Source organism: Cyprinus carpio, chromosome B8, assembly GCF_018340385.1.
Source record: "Cyprinus carpio isolate SPL01 chromosome B8, ASM1834038v1, whole genome shotgun sequence".
NCBI classification, from domain to species: domain Eukaryota; kingdom Metazoa; phylum Chordata; class Actinopteri; order Cypriniformes; family Cyprinidae; genus Cyprinus; species Cyprinus carpio.
This window is the reverse complement of record NC_056604.1, coordinates 25,086,065-25,113,078: the sequence shown is the minus strand read 5'-3', so window position 1 is coordinate 25,113,078 and position 27,014 is coordinate 25,086,065. Positions and strand designations below refer to the sequence as shown.

At 35.7% G+C, this 27,014-nt stretch overlaps 2 protein-coding genes across 5 annotated transcripts; both read right to left on the bottom strand.

Annotated features, from left to right (window-relative positions):
- Positions 1 to 3,179: 3,179 nt before the first annotated feature.
- On the bottom strand, positions 3,180 to 8,798 carry LOC109094569 (CCN family member 1-like). Its single transcript, XM_042730257.1, has 5 exons — positions 8,503 to 8,798; positions 7,108 to 7,321; positions 4,909 to 5,244; positions 4,302 to 4,501; positions 3,180 to 4,139 (listed from the first exon to the last, which is right to left on the bottom strand). The coding sequence occupies exons 1-5, from the start codon at positions 8,581 to 8,583 to the stop codon at positions 3,834 to 3,836; spliced, it is 1,137 nt and encodes a 378-aa protein (XP_042586191.1). The 5' UTR covers positions 8,584 to 8,798; the 3' UTR covers positions 3,180 to 3,833.
- Positions 8,799 to 22,057: 13,259 nt separating this feature from the next.
- On the bottom strand, positions 22,058 to 26,682 carry LOC109055719. 4 transcript variants are annotated; one of them, XM_042730253.1, is made up of 9 exons: positions 26,547 to 26,682; positions 26,281 to 26,427; positions 25,108 to 25,250; positions 24,822 to 24,981; positions 24,668 to 24,728; positions 24,477 to 24,589; positions 23,831 to 23,918; positions 22,794 to 22,953; positions 22,058 to 22,362 (listed from the first exon to the last, which is right to left on the bottom strand). In XM_042730253.1, the coding sequence occupies exons 2-9, from the start codon at positions 26,283 to 26,285 to the stop codon at positions 22,232 to 22,234; spliced, it is 861 nt and encodes a 286-aa protein (XP_042586187.1). In that variant the 5' UTR covers positions 26,286 to 26,427; positions 26,547 to 26,682; the 3' UTR covers positions 22,058 to 22,231. The 4 variants fall into 4 exon arrangements, with proteins under 4 accessions (XP_042586187.1, XP_018928453.1, XP_042586188.1 ...); XM_019072908.2 differs by having other exon boundaries at positions 23,843 to 23,918; XM_042730254.1 differs by having other exon boundaries at positions 26,281 to 26,413; positions 26,547 to 26,675.
- Positions 26,683 to 27,014: the final 332 nt, after the last annotated feature.

Below are 27,014 nucleotides of genomic sequence, written 5' to 3'. Positions count from 1 at the left end.
TAAAAACAAACAAAAAAGTTTTAAAATTACATTTTAAAAAAGTTAAGATTGTTTTATTAAAATGTTTTAGTATATATTAATATTAATATTGTTTTAACATAATATTATATGCCAAATATATTATAATAATATTATATAGCTATAATGATACTCATTAAATAATCCAGGGGCAACTTAGATGTTCGCTGAGATGAATCTTTACTAAGAGTGTTTATTAATAAGGGTGTTTACTGTAATTTCCTGCGTCGGGAATCAGGTCATAAAGACATAAGGTAATTTAAACCCAAATATAATGATATTATGTTATATTATATTATATTATATTATATTATATTATATTATATTATATTATATTATATTATATTATATTATATTATATTATGTCTCCAGGATGTTTTATTTGTAATATTTCTGCTTTCAAAGTAGCTGACCTGACCATCATCAGCTCACTCAACAGTTTTCGAGTCACTAATAAGATTTAAAAGAATGATTAAAAAGTCGGATATCACAAACAGATAGAGGCAAATAATCTGAGTGTTTTACAGTGAAATCGGCACTTTAGTACACTGTTTATTGACACTTGATAAACCACCTTAGGTTCTTGTTGGTAACACTAGAGGTCAGTGTTGTAGAGTAATCTCAAGCAGACGAACCGAGGACTGTAGATACTATAGATGTTATTTCAGCACTTTAAACTTTTTTCCTATTTTTTTTTTCTTCCTACTGCTCCACCAAGCCTTAATGGATCCAAGTTTGTTATGATATTAATTGTGTTTTTCCTGTTTAAGTATCAATATGCACATGGTAGCAAACTAACCTGAAGGTGCAGGTTTTATTCATTGTTGTGAAAGTCAAATGCATGTGTGCTAGCCTGTAACCCTGTGGCCTTCTGTTCTGGTTTTGGACATACTTCCAGTTCCTCTGTCAGATCCGTGTTGAACCTCACATCCCGCCGCTAGCCTGCAGCAGACCGGGATCATCCTCTCTCACTCTCTGCAGCTGGAGCTTCCCAATGGATTGAGCAGAAGTTATGGACCACAGATTCTCCTGTGTTATTTCAACGACCAAAAAATGTCATATTTAACTGTGTACCCAAGCTATGTTTTCTTAAAGCATTGTTTATATACTATTATATTTATAATATATAAATAATATGTAATAGATTATATTTATCATTTATAAAATGTTTAATTTTTTTGAATAAGCTTTTATTTTTAATTTCAGTTTTTATTTTAATTTAAGTTATAGTAAGTGTCTTACTTTTTTAAACATTTCTATTTAGCTTTAATTTTTCCCAGCTTTAATTTTTAGTATTTGTAGTTCTTCAGCATAATTTTATTTAGCCCTGTTTATCCAGCAGCTCTGCCAAGACATTTTTATCCCAAGTTTTTTAAGTTTGAGTTTTTCACGTAATATTTATATTCCGATTTTAGTGCAGCTTTTTTTTTTTCAATTAATAAAAACAATTATATAAATAGTTTTAGTTATTAATAACAACACTGGCCCAAGTTTTGTGTGTCCTATATTTTGCCATGAACATTTTTATGTTTTAAACAATTATGTAAATAGTTTTTTTTATTAATGGTGACACTGTTGTTGTTTATCTAAAATAAATATAACATAAAGATAAAATAAAACAGCTCATAAACCTTTTTGTTGGGTGATTGTTGTTGTCAAGGGACACGTCTTAAAGTTTACAAAGGCAGCCCGCACACAACTGAACTGCAATTACTCCGACTTGGCAAACAAGTTGAGGCCCTTATAGAGCAAACATCTCAGAAACGAGCACATTTTACATCAGTGATGACGTTAACTTGTCCCTGGCAATGGCAAGCAACTTTGATTTTATAACATATACTTAACAAAAACCGTTGTCCATATCCTTGAAGGCAACTTTAAATTTTTAAGAGCAGTGATATAGGCCACTGATGTTTCTTGAAGTGTATTATACATGGCTGATGTGGCTGCCTCATTACAGTACATACTGACTTCTAATTAAGCAAACATTTTCAGACTTACTGTGGTTGAGGTTTGGGTTTTAGTGATCTTTTAAACCGCATAAAGAGCTGATCAAGTGTTATATGTATATGTGGAGGAAGAACAGATTGGCAGAGAAGAGTGTGGAAATTGAGAGCCGACTGTGATGTTTGCACTGCAGAGCCAAGAAATTGTGCTGAGACCTCATCTGACAGTCATTCTCTCTCTGTCTCTTTCTCTCAGATGCATACATAAAGTACAAGTTTAAAGGAATAGTCCAATAATTATAATAATAATAATGCAAGTCCTGCTTTTATTTACTCCAGACGAGTTAATATGAAAAAATGTTTACATTGTTGATTTTTTCAAAACAACAACGAAAAAAAAAAAAAACTTAAAAAAGCAAGTCTTCTGAAACCGTATAAGAAATTCAAGCTGTGATTCACTGAAAAACTTGTTTTACTTCAAATAAAACTAAAAAAAAAAAAAAAATTGATTAGCCTACTATGAATTAACCATAATTTTTCCACACTAACCATAATTTAACCATTGTATTTATTTTGCTAATGCAACTTATGTTTTTGGCTAATTTTCACAGACAAAATTTTTTTTCCAGTCATTTCAATAGGAGTCCACGCAATCATGAATTACACACGAGGGTGAAAGTTTCAGAGCAAGGTGATGCGGATTTGACTTGTGTGCGCTGTTCAACGCATCACTACACTAATAAAAGTAGATGTAAAAACACATGAATGCATGCTAATAACACAAAATAACATGTAAAATTGCCTACAACACTTGTTAAGAAATGCTGTTGGAAACATGCTAGAAATAAGCAATTTCTTAGTGATTTTATGAAGTCTAATTGGGCCTGAACTGGTTTGATATGGTTTCTGGAGGGTTTAACACGAGCAGATGTGGCCTGAAGGGGTATGATATGGTCTGTCCGAGATTTCATTTGTTTTCCTGTCTTCATTTGACTTTCTCTCTGTCTAGCTGGTAATAAAAACTAAAAGTCAACATCAAAGTTTGTCATCAGACTTTGCTCAGTATGTTCTTTAATAAAAAAAAACGATTTTTAAAAATGATGTAATTTTATGTTTTGTTTTTACATTTTAATTAAGTTCATTCGATTTAACTTAATGTAAGTCATCCTGCGGCCCCCTTAGAAGTTTTTCTTGAGAGCAAACAACACAAACAAGCATGTGAAAATGTTTTATTTTTTGTAACAAACTCATCACAAAGTCATTTATATTTTATATCTTAACTATACAAATAGTCGTTCACTCCTATACAAGAGAGCCTCTAGAATTTAAAGCATGCCCCGAAAAATGAAGCAGTCTCAAAGAGTCACTCCACCTATAGTGAAGCCTGTACACTGTACACAAGCCATCCGCTCACACTCATCCTGCTCTCCTCCACACATTAACTCATGAAAATTGCAAAAGACATCTGTACACCTTAATATATGAGTAAAAACTCATTTTATCCCTTAATCGGGTAATCTCACTGCCCTCATTACTAGTGCATTCTCTTACCCATCGAGTGACAGGAAGTCATTCATCTGATGCCAAATAAATCCTTCAAGATACAATAAACAGAATAAATAAAAGCAGAAAGATGGGCTAACAACAGTTAACAATGCCTTCTGACAAATCCTCAAGAAAAGTGACCTGGACATGTTTTCATGAGAATCAGGGCCTGTAGGTCAAAGCAAAGGAGGAACACATAAAGTGCAAAAACTATATACAGTCTAGTACAGTTTACTATTCTATGGTTCAGGAAACTCTTTTGGAACGTCCTTTGAGAGTGAAAAGTGAGTTTTAGCCATTATGGAGTGATGGCGCGTTGTGTGTTCAGTGAGAGAAGGTGTGTATGTCGTTGTGAAGGCTGATGGTGGGTGAGGATCGCTCTCCCTGAACCCCGCAGAAGCTCTTGCTGCAGCGGCAGCGCTGGATCCACATGACGTCACGCGTGATGTTCTCGCCGTCCGGGCAGCGGAAGCGCAGGCGCACCGTGCGGGATGAGGACGGCTGACAGCACCTGCCGTCCACACACCAGCCACAGGTACGAGGCCGGTAGCGGCGAGCCGTAGAGCAGCCGGCGAACACGATCTGCTCCGGTTCCCGAGACCTCACCGTTTGCCTGCACGTCTTTCCTTTTCATGACATAAAACGCAACAAGAAATCTTTAATATGAGTGATAAGCTTTGCTGAAACAAAAGCTACTCAATAATAACTTCTTGTTAATTGAACTGTTGCATAAAAGCAACCAGTGTTGGGGAAAGTTACTTTTAACCCATTCATTTCACTGCAGCATCTCACCTTCATAGCGGGAGTGATGTCACACTCTCTGATCTGGCAAAGGCGAGACTCTCGAACAAGCTTGCACTGGGCATTATTATTGGTCACACGACTCGAGATGCCAAACCCGCAGGAAGCAGAACATCCGGACCAGTCAGTGGTCTGGGGGAAACATTCGGACGATGGGAAGGGAACCCGAGACACCGACAGGGACACCCACTCTGCAGAATGAGAAGCAATGAAGAACACATTTCACCATGGTGGTTGCTAGGGTGTTCTGGGTGGTTGCTAGGCAGTTGCATACTGGTCTAAGTCAAAAGAACCCAACCCCATGCAAGTCTCATTTAAAATGATATTTAAAAAAATGGACTAGTTAATGTAATAGCTGATTATAAATAAATGTTCATCTTAACAGTCTTTAAACAGCTTCCATAAAATTGCTACAATACAGAACCCACATTTAAAACCCATATAAAAAAGTTTCATTGTACACACACAACTAAGTTACTTAAACTTGCTGAAATTAAACAGAAAATCTAAAAATAAAAACATATTTAAAATATTAATAACAACAATAATAGATACTAAAATAACAATATATAATATATCAAATATAAAAGAAGAATACCTTGAAAGGAGCCCCTCCGTGACAGGACGCTGTTAGGGCTCTGTATGAGTTTGCTGATGTGGTTGGATGGGGTGTGATGGGGACGGGGGTCCGGTGGGTCTTCCCTGATGCTGTTATCATCGTCACACAGCCACTCCTCACAGCAGCGTCCCGGCGGCGTCTCCAGACGCGGGTTGGCGCAGTGTCTGCGGGGCAGAGGGATGTTGTGTGGACACAGCGGCATACAACCCACCACACCATCCATACAGCTGCACTGGTGCTGACAGCTGGGCTGGAAATCCTCTCCGTGCTGATACACACGACCAGCAAACTCACACGGACGGCCCTGAGCCTCAGCGAGACACACAACAAACATCAGGACTGTCTGCAGTCACTCCGTCAAGAGCCAAAGATTTAACAAATAACAAATCTAACAAATAATCGAATCACTTCTGAGTCACACTTTATTTGATTGTGTCCTTGTTACAGTGTAATAACACAAATAAGTAATATTACTATTTAAGTTTATAGGATTAGGGTTTGGTTTAGTGTTAGTTCTTGTACCTAGGCATTAATTACTCTTATTACTATAGTAAATACAAATAAATGTAACAAGAACACATCAAATAAATTGTTACCCATTTCTGGAGCAAAACTTGAAAAGTCCTTTGGATTCATACTAACAAAAATAAATACATTTAATCTTATTTTAAACAAATAAATAAATAAATTACTGTTTGGCAACCATATACAGATTATATATTCATATTTTTAGAAAGGTTTTTCTCTACAATGTTTGGCATTAATGTAATGGCATACGTATTGGGGACAGTGATTCTTTACTTTTGTTTATTTATTTATTTATTTATTTATTTATTTATTTATTTATTTATTTACCAAACAGGTCAAATTCCCTGATTATAACATATTTTATAAATATATTATACATTTATAAAGTTTATTTGATTATGGTAATTTAATAATATTATATAACATTTTTATATAATGTCTAATAAATGTATTACAGAGTTACTCATTAGTTGGCAGATAATTAACTTAAGTTTATATAAATAAAAATAAATAAACTGTTTCATAATTTAAATTCTTCAAATTAAAAAAAAGTTAAATTCATTCAAAAAAAATTCAACTGCAGCTCTGGCAAATACAACTACAGAATATGTATTTATAAATATTTGTATATTTTTAGAAACATTTTTCTCTACAATTTTTTGACATGATGGTCAGCCTGTGAATCTTTGCTATTTATTTATTTATTTATTTATTTATTTATTTATTTATTGATTGATTGCAATTTTTTTATATTCTTAGGTCAGTTTGCAGTGGAAATTCCCGCATTTTAACACATATTACATCATTTCTTATTCATCTATTATAGAGCAGAAGTTGCCCTATAGTTTATCCTTTCTAAAGAGGAAGAAGTAAATTAAGAGTCTAAGTATATACAAGTAAGTATAAGTATAGACTAAACATACACAGTGTGGTGGCCAAAATTCTAGGAACACTTAGCATATTTAAGAGGTTTTAGTTGTTTTTGTTGAATTGGCCTTTACAATACCCATAAAACTATTGCCAGAACTACCTGTGACGGAAGGAATCTGCTGAAATATTGAAAATGATGGACTGGCCTCCTCAAAGTCTGGACCTCAACCCCATCGAGCAAATTTGGGGCGAGTTGGAAAATAAACTGGACAGATCTAATTGTACATCCAAAGGAAAGCCTTTGGCTTGAGTTGCAGAAGTCATGGGATTATATTAGTGTTGAAGTTCTCAGGAAATATACTGACACTATGCCAGAGAGATGTGCTGCTGTAATTACTGCAAAAGGTGGACATACCAAATATTAAAGTTAAAAGTGGATAAAAACAGTATGACTCACTTCATCTGATATTTGTTGTGCTCAGAACAACCCACTGCATTTTTCATGAACATTATGAAATTAAATCATGTTTTGGAGGCAAAAAAGGTCAATATTTTCAGATCTGACAGGTGTTCTAATAATTTTTTTAGCTGGTGTGTGTATTTTTGTATATATATATATATATATATATATATATATATATATATATATATATATATATATATATATATATATATATATATATATATATATATATATAATCCTAGACAACAGAAAAGTTCTCTTATTAACACTCATTATTGTTAGAGCAGATCTGTTTCAGCGGTGTGTTTTTTTTTTACCTCTGCAGAGACCACGCCGAGGGTCCCCTTCGGCCCCTAGGTGGCATCGCAGGCCCTTGATGTGGTCACAGGGTTGGTCAGGGCCACAGTCCTGGTTGAACTGTTGGGCGCACACCTTACAGCAGCCGCACTCATCCAGCACCCAGCTCACTCCGAGCGGACAGGAGGGTGGAGACGGGGGGCAGGAGCAGGGACGGGAACAGCCTCTGGACGCCTGCAGGAACAGCAGATGAGAGACGAGTGCACAGCTTCATTACATAAGACCAGCAGTCAGAAATGAAAGGCTTTCACTGAGATGACAGTGTAGGAGTTGTGAGGCCAATGTTTTTGTAAGTTTGTATGAGTGGGTTCGGCTGTGTTTATATAATACACTCACTTAGGTGTCTGTGTTTGAAATGTGACTGTAGAATCGAATCATAAATATACACTGTAAGATAAACTGTGCCGTTGTTACCATTAGGAGCTATTTCTACCTGATGTGATCTTCATAAACAAAAAAAATTCTTGATGCAGCCTATGGTCAAAAGGTCATGTTTATAAAATTTCAATATTTAAGTAAAATGTTCAAATGAAAAATAAAAACTCATTAAAAATAAATGTATTTCACACATATTTTTTAATAAATGTTTTCGAAAAAAGTCTCTTATACTCACCAAGGCTGCATTTAAGTGCTTAAAAATACACTGAAAACAGTAATATTATATATAAAAAATGAATTAAAATAACTGGTCTCTATTTTAAGATATTTAAAAATATAATTTATTTCTGTGATGTAAAGCTGAATTTTCATCATTATTACTTCAGTCTTCAGATCCTTCAGAAATCATTCTAATATGTGGATGTGCTGCTCTAGAAACATTTATGAAAACAGTTATGCTGCTTAATATTTTTGTTTAAACTGTGATACATTTTTTTCAATATTCTCTGATACATAGAACACTCAAAAGAACAGCATTCATTTAAAATTGAAACATTTTGTAACATCGTAAATGCTTTTACTGTCACGTTGGATCAATTTAATGCATCCTTGCTGAATAAAAGTATTAATTTCTTGCCTTTCTGACACAAAAGTTTTGAACAGTAGTGTATTTTGATCTTTAACTTTTTTTTTTTTAAACGTTTAAAAAAAATTTTTTTATCTTCATATGTCAAGAAAATATCAGTTTGCTTCATTAACAAATCAGATGACTTGAACAAACATCTGGTTCCATTATTTCAAAATGTTTTATGCTCAATAAAGAGAAATTAGCATTAGGAAGTATCAGAGTACAACAACAATAGAATGTTTGTAAGGAAGGAGAAGAATGTAGTCCTGCACAGCCTTCAAACATGAAGAGGTTTTTTCTGCAATGTCTAAGTTACATGTGTGCAACACACTGGCTCAGATCTACTCACCTCTCCTTCAGCTGAACATACAACAAACATCAAGATGGTGCAAAAAGCAGCCAGAGTCCTCTGAATCCTTCCAGAACACATTTCCAAACTTTTCAAAAAATGAATCCCAATGTAAAAAACAAGTAAAAATCCCCAGTGCAAAAGCAGGTTTATCCACTATTCTAAATGACTCCAAATACCTCAGTGGGCAAATGTTCCAAAGCTAGTCCAGTTACAAAGTGCATCAGTCAGACTAGTTACTAAACTAAAGCTAAAGCAAGACTCAAATGCAGATGCCTTGTCAGAGCATTTCCAAAGAGGCAGGTCACCTTATAGAGAGAGAGAGAGAGAGAGAGAGAGAGAGAGAGAGAGAGAGAGCGCTCGTCTCTGACATCAGCGTGGATCGGAGCAGTGGGAGTGTGTCTTTATAATGAGGGGATCCCTTATGATTTGTGTTACTGGAGCTCTAGGGAGCAGGGTGTGAATGCAAAACTGCACAACGAGACTGCCAATCTCAGTAGTGTGGATTACTTATGACAGTTATATGAAACAAAACCACCGAGACACACTAAATTTGCACTCAAGCAGGGTGTTCACCTGACCACACGGTTTAATTGGCCATTTGTTGTGTGTCACGAAAGCCGCCCTGGAGTGCATGAAAACATTGTCATAATAGTGGAACAATTGAGAAGGGAACTCCAGCCGTTTTCCGTTTGGATGGGAAGTCCTGATGCAGATGCAAAGGAAAATCCCCATAAACAACTCAGCTCTCACACACACTTCCCACTCATACGCAAACACGCCAAACACTTTCTACTATCCTCGCACACCGAGTGCTTCCTGTTGCACTTTCTCACTTCCTCTAACCGTTTCCTACCAGCGGCCACATTTAGGAAACTCAGGCCGTTCCCACAGGTTCCCGTGTTTTTGTAGGAAAATCGAAACATTCTCATTGTCATCTTGTAAGAACATGAAAAGTGTTTTCTATTCAGTTGCAGGAAGAGCTCTCTACTGGGCCACAGGTTTGTGTTATGTAACCCAGGAAGAGAAACACGGGAAGGGAGTAAGATCTCCAGTGTCTGACCTTCAGAGACTGCTTACACACAACTCATGTAACAGCTTTCAGGCAGTCACTTCAGCACCATTTCTGCTGATTTGTCTTGAAATGACACACATGATTTAACACCTGATTCAAATTTTGATTAAAATTTTAATCAGTATTTGCTTTTTTAAAATCTAAAGTGTTAGGAATAGCCTCCAAAAAAATGAGATTAAAAAGAGAACAAAGATTTGCACTAAGTTTTGTGCTTTTCAGTCTTTTCTAACGAGAAAAAAATCCTAGTAACCTCACTTGTTCTACAGAGATTAAGAAGACACCTTAACAATGTCTCAAACTGTGCTCAGATTTGTCAAGATATGTCAAGATTTCAAAATGAACTTTTAGATTCTTCCGAAGAATACATTATCTGAGCAACCCATATGAATTGTACACTTTTAAAACTAAAGGCATCTGGTTCCATTAAGAACATTTAACATCCACAGAACCTTTCCATTACACAAAATACATTTTATTTAGATTTTTAAAATGTTCTTCACTAGAGAAAATATGGTTCTTTTAAGAACTGCTCACTGAAAGTTTCTTTGGAGAACCGAATGGCACGACACCCCTTTTGGAACCTTTATTTGTATGCATGTTTATCTTTATTATGTTTACCATACATAAATACATAAACGCCGTTTTAACAATTATGGCTGTTACCTATCAAATCAGTTTCAAATATAAAAGTAGCTGTAAATATGCGCAATATATCATGATGCAATAAACACAAATTAATAAATGATTCAGTTCTGTCCTTTGTACTGTCACAGCAGTTTTTGATGTAATTGCATTTTCATATAAATGATTAGATGATTTATGCAATAAATCTGAGAGGCTGTGATATTTAATCAAGAGTAACAGCAAAACCCTGCTGAATACCACTCCTGAGATTATGGCGCTGATATAGCTTTAGACAGTGATATTGCTTTTATGCAACAGTTAATATTAAGAAACTTACATTTTGGACACAGAATGGCCAGTTACTTATATTTTTACTCTGAAATGTTTCCTTCACATATTTCCAAACAAAGTCAAGGCAGAAGCAGACTTCAACATTGCCATGCAACACAGTAATGGTGTTCCTTACTGAACAAATTCTCAGTTTTTAATTGAAATGGTTGAGTGAATGATACAATGACTCATTCAGTATTTTTTATTTCTAAATGAATCAGTGTTTTAAGTTAAATGTTTTTCCCATGCTAAATAGTAGCAAAGTATGTGATTTCGGGTGCAGGGATGTACTGTGTCCACTGAATGCATCTGGGTACTTTTTTACTACTGTTTTGCAAATACTATGAATTCGTACATACTACTCTTTTGGCGTACTTTTTGTTGCATACTATAAAATAGGAATGTATTCGATTTCAGATGTAGGCCACTCAGACAATCAAATCTAAAGAATACCAGAAATACTGACAAATACTGACATTATTAAAAGTGAAAGTGAAAGTTATTATTATTATTAATATTATTATTATTATTTTAAATGTTTAGTACTAACTAAAAATGACACCACAGGTAACATTTTAAACTAACAGACAAACCATACTTCCCTGTTTGATTAATCACAGAACATTAAGACAAGATAAGTTTTCAGAAATTGTAATGTTGAAAAATGCATTAATTTGCATATATTTCCAGAACTGAAATCTGAACATGGGATAAAGACAGGTTCAATAGTTTTGTTTGATTTTTTTGACATATTACAGTTTAAAGGGCTTTATAGATGTGGATATCTCTTTTTATCACTCCATATTGTAAATAGAAATAGAAATAACCATTATTAGGGGGAAAATATTATATAATTCAGGCAAATGTTATATGAACAAACCTTTCTCTGTATATATATATATATATATATACATATATACATATACAAATACATACATACATATATATATATATATATATATATATATATATATATATATATATATATATATATATATAAATCAGAATATAGATAGAAATAACAAGTTATGTGTAATTGCTACTGGGAAAAAACTCATTTTGAGAAAACAGCTGATAAAGATATGCTTTATAATTAAAATCTACAGATGCAAATAGATAAAGTGTAAAAAAAAAAAAATATCTAAATGTCTATCCACTATTTTTTTAAGGAAGCAAAATTTCACCTTGCAGTGAAACACTGAACAGGTGTTTTGCATCAGATGTTACTAAAACTGATTAAATTACACACACAAATCTCCTCCTGAACTCAGCGTGGTGCATGGGAGTTTGGATACTGTGGAATGACTCATATGAGAGGGTGAGAAATGTGAGCGAGTAACTTTGACAGACAAGTGAGGAGTGAAGCCAAACATGAGTGTGTGAGAGAATGTATAAAGACATTACAGAGCAGGAGGATTTCAGCACTGACAGTGTGAGTGTGCATCTGTGTGTATGTGTGTGTGTGGTATGCACCTCACATGCAGCCCTTTACACAAATACCCAGACATATGAATCACAAGAAGGAGGGTCGGCTCAGTAGTAATTCTTGCACTATTTGGGAGAGCCACATATCAACCTGGAGAGAAGAAGAAGAAGAAGGGAAAGCGAAGGAGGTGGCCAGAATTCCAGAGATTCCTGTCCCACAAAAGCAGGATATGTGCACTGGCCTTCTCACTCTGAATGATGAGGGAGAGAAGAGGTCATTAAAACCAGGGTGAGAGAGGGAGGGTGTTATGAACACTTGCTTTTAGACAGTCTGGCCCAATCCCGGCCATTGTCACTTGACCAGACAAACATTTCCAAAGCAGAGGTCAAGTGGACAAGGTTATATACACCGAATAAGGCATTGTCTTCATTGTCAAGTTCTTAAGAAAACATCTACATACCAGTGCATTAAAGGATTAGTTCACTTCCAGAATAAAAAATTCCTGATCATTTACTCACCCCCATGTCATCTAAGATGATAATGTCTTTCTTTCTTCAGTCGAAAAGAAATTAAAGTCTTTGAGGAAAACATTCCAGGAATTTTCTCCATATAGTGGACTTCAATGGTGACCCATGGGTTGAAGTTCCAAAGTGCAGTTTCAATGCAGCTTCAAAGGGCTCTACACGACCCCAGCCGAGGAATAAGGGTCTTATCTAGTGATGCATTGTTAATTCTGTGTATTTTGGTTCAAAACGTTAGAGTAGGGTGAAAAACTCATCACATTTTCTCCCCCAACTTCAAAATCTTTTTTTTTTTTTTTTTTTGTAAGGGGCATTTGACTTTCTTTACATGTTCGCTTTGTTAACACTGAGTTGGTACTTCTGCCTGCATCACGCGTGCGTGATTACATAATGCGTGAGGTCGAGCCAGTGCAAGACGAGCATTTGTGGTGAAAAATTATATCAATTTTTATTTTTTGTTTAGAAAAGGACCAATCCTTTCGATAGATAATACGCTTATTCCTCAGCCTGGATCGTGTAGAGCCCTTTGAAGCTGCATTGAAACTGCAATTTAGACCTTTAACCCATTGGCTGCAACTGAAGTCCACAATATAGAGTAAAATCCTGGACTGTTTTCCTCAAAAACCTTAACTTCTTTGACTGAAGAAAGAAAGACATGAACATCTTGGATGACATGGGGGTGAGTAAATTTTCAAGAAAGTTTTATTCTGAAAGTGAACTAATCCTTTAAAAAGACCAGAAGCCAAACGAATAATCTTTGAGAATCCACAAGATCCACATAGTCACCTCAAGAACCCTATGCAGTAAAAATGATTCTTTAATGAACCCAAGAACACTGAAGAACCTTTATTTTGAAGAGAACCTCTCAGAAGTGTATTTAATTGTACTGAATTCGCACTTGCAGTGTACTTCAAATCTTGTGAGTATATTAAAAAACAACAACTGTAGAATATAATATAAAATATTATATTAGATAATATAATAATAATAAAAAAAATCCACCCACATATGCTACTTTTGCATGTCACAAAATGTATTGTATGTATCAATTAAAAAACAGTTTTCCACAGTTTTTAATAAAGAAACATCATTAAATGCTTTATATGTTTGTCTATGTCGGTCCAATGACCTGCTTTCAGACCAGGGCGCTTGTAAAGATCATATAATGCCAAAGATGGATAAGAGGGTGCAGTGAGTCAGCAGGACGTTGGGTGTGTGAAGTGTGTATGATGGAAGGGTTGTTTTTTCCACAGCACTGTAATGGAATTTGTGCTTCAATGACTGACTCATCGGGACAAGCAAAACAGAGTGTGAGGATATGTTTACAGAAAAAGATATTATAGCAACACTGACACATTAATAAACTCTTAAAAAGAACCATTTACACAATTAAGTAATGCTTTATAAAACTTCACCTCAAAAAAGTCTCACTTAGAAAAGCTTTTGAAAGGTTCTTATTCAAAATTTCCAAAGACATGGAGAATCTATTAAGCTGAGGCAGCTCAAGTCTTCATCTTGCACATGCTGGTGTCAATAGTCAGGATGTGTGGAATCAGCTGTGCTTCACAGAGCCCTCAATCTGCAGCTGACACCCCCTATACAGGTCAAAGATCATGCACATTCCTCATGAGGACGTCCTGAAGGTCTCCTGAGAGCATGGCTTCCTGCGTCATCACACACGTTAGAAAACACACTGCACTTTGAAACTGCAAGGACCATTGTTCATCTGCATACTGCATCATAAGAGATGTAGGCTTAGTCCCAAACCCTAGTGAGCTACAGAGACAGCATTTTAAGACACTCTCTCAACAGAAATTACATTTCCAACTCCCTGATTTGAGCCAAATTGTGGATTTTCATAAAGAAAAATGCAATGCCAGAATGCATTTTGATGAACTTAGTGACAAATTTATCCAAGATAGTCAATAAGAAAGGACGAAAATAAATATATGATTAGAATTTATTCAGGACAGGAAAGTATACCGTCAACTTAAAAGTGACAGTTTTACCTTCTGATTTTGTGTGTACAAACCATAGATAGACTGTATAAAAACATGGACGTAGTGTCCATGACATCACCTGTAGGTTTCTGAAAAACGTTTTTGAAGCCTACAGTAGGCGGAGCTGTGATTAATTTGTTGCCTCTTTTGTGGACAGAAAATTAGCTGTCCCAATTCAGGGGCTGCATCCGCCACACCTTCAAGTCTGCAAATGTTGAACAGAGTGCTGTTAAATGGTACAGTCCTGCCGACGGAGGACTGATCTTGTCACCCAGCCACTGTTGAAGAGCGGAAGTGATATTTGTAATGGACTTTTCTGAAATTGATATTCAACTGTATGAAAACAAAAAAGGGTTCACAACCTGTGTAAACCTGTCCAATTTGGTCTATTTATGAATATAATAAAAAAATTTAAATCTATGAAATCACATCTGTGTAAGATATAAGTCAGCATTTGAACCACTTTAAAGTGTGTGTGTGTGTGTGTGTGTGTGTGTGTGTGTGTGTGTGTGTGTGTGTGTGTGTGTGTGTGTGTGTGTGTTTAAACGTGTTTTGTTAGACATTTGAGTAAATTGAAACTTAATACTTACATTTAAATATGTAATCCGAAATTTTCTCTCAAAAAAATCCTGTCATCAATGATGTGCAATAAATCTTGACGTATCCTGGACTGCTATGAATCCATTTGTTGTATCCTTCATAACCCGGGAAACAAAGGACACGTTTTGAGGCTGCATTTGAAGAAAGCTTTAAAACAGGGCAACCTTCGCTGAGCCGCTTTGACACATTCAGTCTTGACAATCCCTTTTAAGGATTGTCACACAGCTATTGCTTGTTGTGGGAATGTATCTTTTGTTTCTATTTTACCATGCTAATGGCAAACTACTGAAATCAGCTAGGCTGTTACATTTATTCATTTAGCAGATTTTATTTTCAAAGCAACTTGCATTGCATTCAAGATTAGTTCTATTCCAGTCACGATGCTAATTTAGCACACATCATTCTTGCCTACATGTTCACTGTTATGTTAAAAATGTAGGTAAAATGATCTACATAAAGAAAGTCTCACAGTTTTTCAAGTCTTGCAGCTTTTCTGTCACATTTTTAAAGTCTGTCTAATTAAACGATGTAAAAAAAAACAAATAAAAATGCATTTGATGACTGCATTCTGTTCTATTCCTGCATTTAGCTTTTAGTGGAACTGAAGTATGCATCCTCTTGTATGAACGGCCCCTAAGAAGGCAGCTGTCTGTTTGGCATTTGACAGCAAGGCAGCACACTTGGTTTCGGAACAGAGTTGTAGTCTCTGTGGCGAAAGATTAAAAAGTCAAAACACAGTGCAAACATAGCATGAAGGATGATTTCATACTGTTCCTTGGAATGATAACCAAACATTTATCTCTAAATAGATTATGAAAATATAATTCCAAAGGTGTGATTTAATGAAAGTATCAAATATCCTAATATTTCAATAATCTCAGTTCTATATACATAGTTCTTTATGATCATACATAGTTTGAATGTGGCTTTGTGTTAGCTCAACAGATGCATGAAGCACATGCATGACTCTCTCGATCTAATAGCAGTGATGAAAGCTCCTCTGAGATCACCACTTCATCACTGCTGATGCCAAACAATAACTCTCCACTCTTTCAGCCAGCAGAACAGGTGTGCAAAGCACTTCATGAGTATGAAAGTGCATCTTATTGGCAAGCTGAGGTCCATTCCCTCCTTCTCTATGAATATTAACATTATGTTAGCTGGTAGCACAGAGCCAGACTATTGGCAAACAGTGTTTGACTATGAGTTAGTGTTTGACACCTGAATTAACTTTTAAATATGCTAAAGTGTTCTTGACTACACCTCATGTCATGTCACCCCATGTGTCATTGGAGAAACTAACCAACTAGGCACAACTGTTTCCCAAAACCATAGTAACAAATTCACACCTTCATTATCTGAACCACATTGGTTAAACAATAGGACTGTCGATAATGATTTTACACGTCAAATCACTCGTACATGCACTGTTAAGATCAAAGTTTACTTCAGTTTTGACGCGAATGCTTAAAGGGATAATTCACCACTGAAAATCCTGACATTAACTACTCACCCTCATGTAGTTACAAACCTGTATGACCTTTACTCATCTTCAGAAAACAAATTAAGATATTTTTGAGGAAATTTTTGAGGAGAGCTTTCTGACCCTGCATCGACAGCAATGCAACTGACCAGTTCAAGGCCCAGAATATAGTAAGGACATCATTAAAATAGTACATGTGACTGAAGATGAACGAAGGTCTTACGGGTTTGGAATGACATGAAGGTGATTAATTAATGACAGAATTTTCATTTTTGGGTGAAAGTACACTCCATTCGTCATTCTGCTGGTGAATCTGAGCTGACTTCTTATGCAGTGCTGAGCACACAGAAAATAAGATAAACAGTGTTTTCAAAGCGGGTAAAGTGTCGGGGTCTGTGAGGCAACATGCTCTCACACAGGCTTGGCTGTTTGCGGAGGAGCGGAGCGAAGAAAACCACTCTGCCGGTTTCTCTTACAGAGCCCAGACTGTTGATTTCATGAGGACAAATGTTATCACAGAGCGTTCCAGAGCTACCTGCAAACAAACACTGCTCAGCACACATCCTCACACAGGATATGCTGAAAGCCTGCTTGTGAAGGTTGACCTTATATCTTTATCAAACTGTCCCAATTCACAGGGCCCGGGACAACATTTTTATGGGTGGGCCCCTTCGCCCTCCAGGCCCAATGAGTAGTCTGTCTCATAGAGGACCATAGTGGGAAACGTACAATGTCCCCAGTTAGCCCTAGCAATGGTCATGCTTATAATTATGACTACAGGAGAAAACATGCAATGAGCAAGAAATGCAAGAAACTGATTCACATCACCGCTATGGCACTTTTACAATCCGCAATCCCACAAGTGGTTATTTGTTTCACTTTAATGACTCACGTTCCTGCTTGACCCATCAGATCATCTATTTGCTCAAACGGCTTGGTGCTTACGCTAATTTAACTGAATGAAATCTGTTTGCCTGCGGAGGCTCTCAGACTTTCCCTGAGTCACCGGCCATCAAAAGACGCCTTTATCCTCCGCAAAGTCAGAGCTAACCTGCTGCGATTAGGTCAACACATATAATCATACACACACACACACACACACACACACACTCACATTTTAAAATGCTTATTGAAGGAGCTTCACCTCACTTGAATTTGTAATGGAACACTAGTGTGCTGAAACGCAGTATATACTGAATATTGCCTATTAAAGTGAAACAGTATGCAGTATGCAATGATAATTATTTCAAAAGAGTTAGAAATAAAAATGGTCTAAATTTTTAATTTTGTGTAAGAATGGTTTTAACTTTGGGAGTCAGATCAAATAAATGTGTCAAACAAACAAAGAAAAAATAAATAAAAAGTTTGCTATTGCTTTTAGACCACCCATTCAAACTGACATTGCTTAGAAAAGGAAATGATTGCACTAGCTGAAAGAACTTTTAATTGGTACTATATTCAGTGCCTGATTAGAAATCCTATATAACCACTTTATAATCTATTACGACTACTCATGTTTTTTATTTAAATGATGCATCTCAATTCGCATACTTATGACTATTCTATGCAGTTTAAGTATAAATAGTGTGATTAGAGTGTTCCAAAATAAAAATAAAAGTGCACTTTTAATGTCAGGATGTGCAAAGTTGCACAATAAACACTCAACTGTCACAGCTTTAATTAGGATACTTGATGACAAAATAACCTTATATAATTTACACACTAGGCAGTTGAGTACACAGTGCATAGAATAAGTCATATTGTATAGTGTGTAATGTGGGACACAACTAAGTATGGGACACAACTTTAGCAAATGTGTAGCCGAACTATATGTATTTCAAAGTATACTCCATTTATAGTGTGCACAAACACATGCATACTAAAATGTTTCATCCTTGTCCATTGTCTGCACCATTTCTCTCCGTAAGTTATTTGCTGGGCGGACAGAGTATGTCTGGTTAGAAAAAAATCTGGCTTTGCATGTACTTATACTAGTTAAGCATACTGCTGGCATATCAACAGCGTGCATATGGTACACTTGCACTATGCTGATGAAGAAATTCATGCCACGCACTGTACAAATACCATAGAGCATACTTTGGGTTTAGTCTACACTCTATGCAAATTATAATTTACACTTTTTTTATGCATTTTATATATAAATAGCTTCCCTGTCTCTGTAGAGTCGATTCAACAGAAGAACCCAATTGTTCATGACACTGGTGTATTCATCACATTGGAAATGGCAAATTTACTCTAGTATAGTCACCTGGATATCGTGCATACAGGAAAAAAAAAGTGAACTGCAGAATTAGGGTAAAAAGGGTAATATGGCAGTACGCTTTATACTGTACATAACCACAGCTGTCAGGTCCTCTTCCAAGCAACCGGACAAATCTGTCTGGTATTGTCATTTTATAACATTTCTCTTTTAAGTGTGTGTTTGAAGGTCAGGATATTGTGGGCAGTCCCATGGCTGTGAGCATCTGTTCAGAACAAACAATGGCAGTCACTGATGTGTCTAGACCAGTTGTGTGTGTAACACTTTACTGCAGTTCTATTCAGCACCGGCTCAATTTGTCTTTGTGAGTTGTGTTTGTTCCAGTCACGCTTTACCACCTGACTTAATTAGGAGACAGGCTATATTTGGACTAGCATATTGTACTACAACGCTTACTATTTTTGCAGTATACAATGCAATGCGTTCAACTTGACCTTCCAATTTCCAGTGTGATGAACAGAATCATCAAAAATGATTTTGGCATTATTTTTCTTGACTCATTATCTAATTGATCTGCACAATGTCAAGACATTTATACAAAATGTAATTAAAATGCAACTGGATGCCACTAACTGAATAAAACACTGTGATGCGGTCATGTGATGAATGAAGTAATATCATGTGACAATTTCTATTACAAGTTGAGTGATTTTGACTGCCATTCTATGGATTCACTGTGAAATTGTTGTTTTTCACTTTCCGACAAAGGTATTTCAACACTAATATAATACAGGGTTTTTAAAAAGGAGCAAATGGTGTGTATTAGATAATGTTTATTTACAATTTCAACTCATAATAACAAACTTTCTGCCGTAATTCTTAAATAGTAGAATTTAATGTGATCATACTACTATGTTATTAGTGCATAACATTCTCGTCTGAAAGTATTTATTAATGTTATATTAGATGTTGAGTATCATAACTAATATTCCATTCCAAACACAGCCATAATAAATATATGATTCAGATAAAGGAAGCACCTGCACACTTGGGAGGAACCTCAATGACAAACAAATTTCATGCCAACCATGCAGTAAATGCCCTATTAATTTGGGTGGATATGGCATGTCACCCAGAGTTGTTTTCAGTGTATAGTTTTTGGGTCACACCTGGCGCATCACAGATGTTATGTTTATAGTGTCCCAGCATCTGTGAGTGGTGAGAAACAAACCGTATCCTCTCCTGGACGTCAGCTGTGGAAATCCCAGTGCACAGGACCTACTCTCTCTGTGTTTTTACCCATTCTCTCCTACATAAACTCGTTCAAAGTCTCTGTGCTAATGGAAAAACAAGTGCGATGGGTGTGTGGACATGAGAGTGCGGTGAGACGGGAGGTTACCTGGAACAGAGACAGACGCTGGGTGTGAGAACCGACCCAGGGTGGACACCACAGCTGTGTGTGTGCTTAAACCAAAGGGTCAAGGTTGGGCTTGTTAGCATGGCCCTGTTAACCTCTGCCGGGAGATGTAGTAACTATGGACATCATATGAACCCAGAAAGCTTCTTTTTCCACTGGTTGCTAGTGAAAAGTAGTTATGTATTCAGATTAATTAATTTTTTTTTATTGCAAGCAACAAATGCATTACAGCATTTTATTTTGTAAACCTTTATTTTGATATTCCACATTTTACTAACTATAAGCAACTTTGCAACTACATGTCAACTAGCAGCCATTAAGAGTAGTAGGCACTTTATTTTGATGGTCCTAACAGTTGACATGTAGTTGCAAAGTTACTTATAGAATATCTAGAGTGGATTATTGAAATAAAGCATAACCCTTGATTATGCTGTAGCAGATGTTTCAACGATGTAGATTATTATTATTATTCATATACTACTATTCACAATTTTGAAAACACAAATGTGGTTGCACCATTAAGGATTAAATGATGCAAACTAGAGATAATAAAAGATTGGTTGATCTAGTTTTAGTTCTTTTTTGTGATTAAAATCTTCATCTGTGTTTAATTTTAATTGTAGGTGTTTTTTTATTATTATTTTTATTATTATTATTCAAACCTCCTCACATGTAAGTTAAAAGTGAATTCTAACTGAGATTTAAAACAAAGTTTAACGTAAAGGAGAAACAGGATTAAAATTAATCTATATTAAACCTAGATATTAAAAAGATCAGAATGATGGCTTAAATGCAAGTCTGCTTATTTTTTATTTTTTAATTTCATGCAACAGAATGATTTAATCCAGATTTAACCTTAGTTTTTGTTGGTGCAAAAAAAAAATAAAAAAATAAAAAAGGCATTTATATAAAAAAAAATTCCTTCTGTTCACAAATGTGATCCTGGAGCACAAAACCGGTCTTAAGTCGCTGGGGTATATTTTTAGCAATAGCCAAAAAATAGCCAAAAACAATGTATGGGTAAAAATTATAATTTTTTCTTTTATGCCAAAAAGCATTAGGATATTAAGAAAAGATCATGTTTAATGAAGATATTTTGAAAATTTCCTACTGTAAATATATCAAAACGTAATTTTTGATTTGTAATATGCATTGCTAAGAACTTCATTTGGACAACTTTAAAGGCGATTTTCTCAGTATTTAGACCCTCAGATTCCAGATTTTCAAATAGTTGTATCTCGGCCAAATATTGTCTGATCCAAACAAACCATACATCAACGGAAAGGTTATTTTTTCAGCTTTGAGATGATGTTAATCTCAATTTTAGTCTTTAAAAATCTTTAATTAAGACTGGTTTTGTGGTCCAGGGTCACAAATGGTATTTAAAATGCAGTATTTTAAATTATAGATACTGTTTTAAAACAGCTGTTTTCTATTTTTATAGAGGTATTTTAAATCTCTGTTTTTATACATTATAAACTATCTGTGTTGGCAAAGCCCTATTTTTTGAAAGTCTAAAATGCAGTGATCAAAACTGGTCACGGGAAAAACATGATTTTAACTACATACTAAATACTCTCTGGTTGTACATAAGTATTGATTTCTTTCTAAAACATAAAAATGTTTTCCATAACAAACATTTGAACAATAGTGCATATTTGTTGATAATTGTTGACTGCAGTTCTATGCATATAGCGTATACTGTATCAACTGAACTCCATTAAATTTGATGTAGTCACTTCAAGTTCAGTTCAGTTAGGATGTGAATCACTCTGATCTGCTCTGCCACCTGCTGTTTATCATCATAATGCACATTCCGGAATAAATTAACTGTTCAGGCAGTGAAAAACAAACTATGTAGGCTACATTTTATTTATTTGTTGTCTATGTTTAAAACAGGAATAGACTTTCAAGACAAAATGCACTGAATCATTGGACAAGACTAACTACTTATGGAACAGACTTTCCATTTACGATTAAAACCCTTTGTCTTCTTAATGTGGCGTAAGTGTGAGATCTGTTTAGGTGTGTTTCAGTGGCCTCTCCAGCATTGCATTGATCCTAAACTCAGGCTCAAGGCTGGACTGACACTACTGCTCTTTGGGTTTGGGTGTGGTGTGGTTAGGCTTGGCAGTTTTTGATCCAATGATCCCCACCCACTATCTGTGGACAGATGAGTGGGAGACAAAGAAAGAAACGGAAGAAAGAAATAGACACACGAAATATAATATGCTATATCATATTATATATGAAATGTTATACTCACGCTCATGTCCATCCAAACCTGTATGACTTTCTGCTCAACACAAAAGAAGATATTTTGAAGAATGTCTGTAACCAAATTGTTTCGTGTCCCATTGACTTTCATTGTCTGATATGGACAAAAATAGTCAGTGGGACCAAAACTGTTTTTAAAATATCTTCTTTTGTGTTCCACAGAAGAGAGAAAGTCACACAGGTTTGGAACGACATGAGGTACAATCCATCATTTTTGGGTAAACTATCCCTTTAAGTTGATAACTGAGAAATTCTTTCATGTAATATGTGTCAGTTAGGCAAAGCATAGCTTTATCCCAAAACACATGTATGCTCACCTTTGAATACTAGGCTGTGGCAGAGGTGATGTGGGGTGGTTTTGGGAATGGGATTAAAGTCAATGCCCACCCACCGTGGGCTGCCAGCGCCCTCTTGTGTAGAGTTAATTCCTCTCTTCCCTCTCCTTTTATGACCGTTACACTTCTTCCTCTGGTTGGCCTGAATATAAACAATCAAAAACAGCAGAATTATGCTGGACAAACACACTTCTGCTTTTAAAGACTAAAAGTTCCATATAATTAATAAAAAATTATAATAATATTAAAAAAAAAAAAACTGTAAATAAATCACTTACAGTCAAACTAAAATTTATTCAGAGACCTTCAACATTTCTCACATTATCAGTTTATTCGCTATAGTTTCGAAAATGGTAATAAAATATGACAAGAACTCAGAGTTAAACCATGTTAGAACAAATTCATCTCGATAATGTCAGAGAACTTTGATAGAAAGGTATGTAATGAATTCGGTTGAATAGCTGTATTGATGTTTTATTTTAGTGAACAATTTTATATTACTAATTTTTTTGGACAAATTATTAAGAATTAATTTTTTTTTTTTTTGTGTGTGTTGTGTAAAGATATTATTATTAGCAATTAAAGAAAAACACTTAAGCAAAACATGGTCAGGTCAAAGTGTCTGAATAATTTTTGGTCCCTAATTTTACTGGTAGTCCACTGTATAAAGCATATTTGGGGTATAATATGTCACAGTTTACTTTATTTTGCTATCCTCACTTACATAAATGCACTATAGCGTCCTGCACCCACTATTAACAAAAAATATCAAAAATCTGGTGTCTGGATAATTTTTGGTTTGACTGTCAGTTTAAACAAAAGTAATTATTTTACAGAGAGACAAATTTATGTTCATTATTATTCATTATTAAGGAGTTGAATATATCCAAAAATTAAATTTTTTTTTTTTTTTTTGTAAATATATATAAAGTTTTGGCATCTACCAATTACTTTTATTTTCTAAACTCTTATGATGCTCTCACATTATTATGGCTGCATAATTATACCAGAAACCTTGCCTGGTCACTCACCGCTATGGACGGCTTTGCCATTTGACAAGATGGAAGGCAGACTAACTCTTTTATTGTGATGTTTGGAGATTTAGACTTCGTAGTGAAAAGCAGATGCCAAACATCAGTTAAATTCAAGTATAAAAAAAACACTGTACATGTGACTAATGAACAAGCATGCAATTTATTTTCAAGCAGGCATACATTCTATTTTTCCCAGACATGTCCTGGTCAGGACTTTTTTAATTCAGGTTTTGAATTTGTATTCCTATGGACCCTTTTCACAGACTGCGATATCGCATTTTAACGGTCACCAGCATCGCAATTCCTGCAAAGCTTTGTATAACTTCAGTAAAAAAAAAAAAATGTATGTACACATTTACAACACTTTAATTTTATCATACATTTAATGCATGATGATTGTAGAGAGAACGTCAATAGGAAAACAAAGCCAAAACCCAGCCATTTAAGGCAATTTAGAAACCCCGGACAGGCCAAGACATGTCCAGGAAAAAGAGGACATATGGTCATCACATGTTTGGGATTGATAATTCATAATGGTGGTTTAAAAATTCTATAATATGCAGTGCTACTTATATGATTTATAAAACCTTGTTGCTACAATGGAAAGCAATTATTGTAAGGCCAGGCCTACTTGTTTTGGCGGAGCCACTGAGGCTCATGGTGCGGGTTGGGAATCCACATAACCACAGGACACTGTGGCAACTCAGAGCGGCCCATCAAAGGACTGATGTCAACTGTATTTAACTGCAGTCACAAGTCACGATTTATATAATTCAGATGTGATTACTGATATTTTGGAAGTCAAGTGTAGCCTCTACATACCTTGAGCAGATTGTTTGGTTTATCGCTGGGCAACATGATGTCTGGGAAGGAAAGATTTGCCCTGCCAAACAATAACCAGAGACTGTGAGCAGCACGATAGAAAAATAATAGTTCTGATCACTTTTGTATTAATGCAGTGATGTATTAGACTTACCTCTTAATCTTCTGAGTGTCTTGTGTCTGTTTGCTGAGAGAAACATCATTCAACGACGCCTCTGTGTCTGTGTCTGCACCGTCCAGTGGCCTTCCTTTAACCGGTCTCCCCCGTCCAGCCCATTCAGAGACATTGACAATACTCAGAGATGGAAAGTCCTCTGCTCGTATTACAAGAGACCAGAATAACAATGTGGCATTATACAAACATCAAATGAGAAAGGGACTGGATGTAGATGACACAAAAGAAATCATGCAATATCCAGAAATCTGGAAAGGAAACACACCATTTTTGAGAGAGTGTTTCCTCACGCGTGCGGGAGTGTGGTGTTTGATTCCTCTGGTGCAACGGCGCTCGGTGTCCCAGCAGCAGGGGTGCGAACACAGCACCCTCAAACAATGAGCTCCATCCACACTGGCCTCAAAGTCCCTGAAAAAAAGAAGGAAAACAGATGAGTTTTCAAAGAACTCCACTGAACCTGATCAGACTTGTGAGTGGAAAGACTTAAAGCAATAGTTCACCCAAAAATGAAAACATACAGTACTTAACTTATCCTCAGGCCATCTAAGATGGGTTTGTTTCTTCATCGTAAAGGATTTGGAGAAGCGTAGCACTACATCACTTGCTCACCAATGGATCCTCTGCAGTGAATGGGTGCCATCAGAATGAGAGTCCAAACTGTTGATAAAAACGTCATAATAATCCACACCACTCCAGTCCATCAGTTAATGTCTTGTGAAGAGAAAAGACATGAATATCTAACATATAAAACGTCCATCTGTTTTTGTCTCTTACATTAAAGTCCACAGAAAAATCCACATATGTTCACTACTGTTTTCACTCATAAACAGTGCCTGATCTGTGCGTCTTTCCCTCCGGATTCAGACTAGACAACTCTTTCACTGGAGAAAACATACAGAGGACTTGGATGGACTGGAGTGGTGTGGATTATTATGATGTTTTTAACAGCTGTTTTGTCTCTAACTCTGACGGCACCCATTCACTGCATTGGATCCACTGATGAGCCAGTGATGAAATGCTTAATTTCCCCAAATATATTGCAATAAAGAAACAAACTCATCTACACCTTGGATGGCCTGAGGGTGAGTAAATCTTCAGCAAATTATTATTTTTTTGGGTGAAATATTCCTTTAAACAGTCTTTTTTGGCCTGTTAATATTCTAGCGTATAAAATATTATTAGTGAGAACCGTTCAAAATAACCTAACAGGCTTTTATTCATTTACTAAATAAAATGACAATGTGACAATAAAAACAGAACAACCCTTTAACGTCCTTTTGTTGTGATAATAATTTATTTCCTTTAAGAAAAGCGCTTAGCTATCGTTTTATTTGAACTGGATTGGTTTTGTCCATTTGGTGTAATAGCACTATAACACTTATATACATTTATATACACTATAACATTTACATACACTATAACATTTATATAGACTTACCTCATTTGTAAAAGCACACATCAGAGTAACGTTACATCCTCGCAAGCGTTCACAAACTCGTGCCTTTGCTTGTGTAATGTTTGGTTGCTTAGCAGCAGCAGAACTTCACTGTCCTACTTCCACTGTGAAAGCGCTAAATATGCAAAGCTGCGATGGTATTTGTTATGAAAATCAAACAAAATGATATGAAATATAATAACATAAATAATAATTAGTTATGTGTTTTTAAGAAGAAAAATTTAAGTAAAACGTACGTAGTAACTTACACGAGGAATAAATACAGGAAATCCACTGTTTAATAACTTATTTTCCTTTTATTAATAAATCTAAACAGCTCAGTGCAATAACTATAAGCACATTAAAACATATTTTAGATTTTACAAATGTGATTTTTAATTACTTCTGTTTATTGGAAATCCACTGTTTATGGTTAGAGAGTCTGATCCACTCGAAGGGTTGTGAGTTCGAGTCTCGGGCCGGCAGGAATTGTGGGTGGGGGGAGTGCATGTACAGTTCTCTCTCACCTTCAATACCATGACTTAGGTGCACCTTGAGCAAGGCATCGAAACCCCCAACTGCTCCCCGGGCGCCGCAGCATAAAAATGGCTGCCCACTGCTCCGGGTGTGGTTCACAGTGTGTGTGTGTGTTCACTGCTCTGTGTGTGTGCACTTCGGATGGGGTTAATGCAGAGCACGAATTCTGAGTATGGGTCACCATACTTGGCTGAATGTCA

What these genes read in the sequence shown, in the direction of transcription:
- LOC109094569 (XM_042730257.1), bottom strand. Translation starts at nt 8,583, where the DNA reads ATGTGTTCTGGAAGGATTCAGAGGACTCTGGCTGCTTTTTGCACCATC. An exon ending in ACGGAGGGGCTCCTTTCAAG is followed by an intron (nt 4,502 to 4,908) that starts GTATTCTTCTTT and finishes CTCATTCTGCAG; the next exon opens with AGTGGGTGTCCCTGTCGGTG. An exon ending in ACATCACTCCCGCTATGAAG is followed by an intron (nt 4,140 to 4,301) that starts GTGAGATGCTGC and finishes TTTATGTCATGA; the next exon opens with AAAGGAAAGACGTGCAGGCA.
- LOC109055719 (XM_042730253.1), bottom strand. An exon ending in AACCAAACAATCTGCTCAAG is followed by an intron (nt 24,590 to 24,667) that starts GTATGTAGAGGC and finishes TTGTGACTGCAG; the next exon opens with TTAAATACAGTTGACATCAG. An exon ending in CAGTGGCTCCGCCAAAACAA is followed by an intron (nt 23,919 to 24,476) that starts GTAGGCCTGGCC and finishes TTTCACTACGAA; the next exon opens with GTCTAAATCTCCAAACATCA.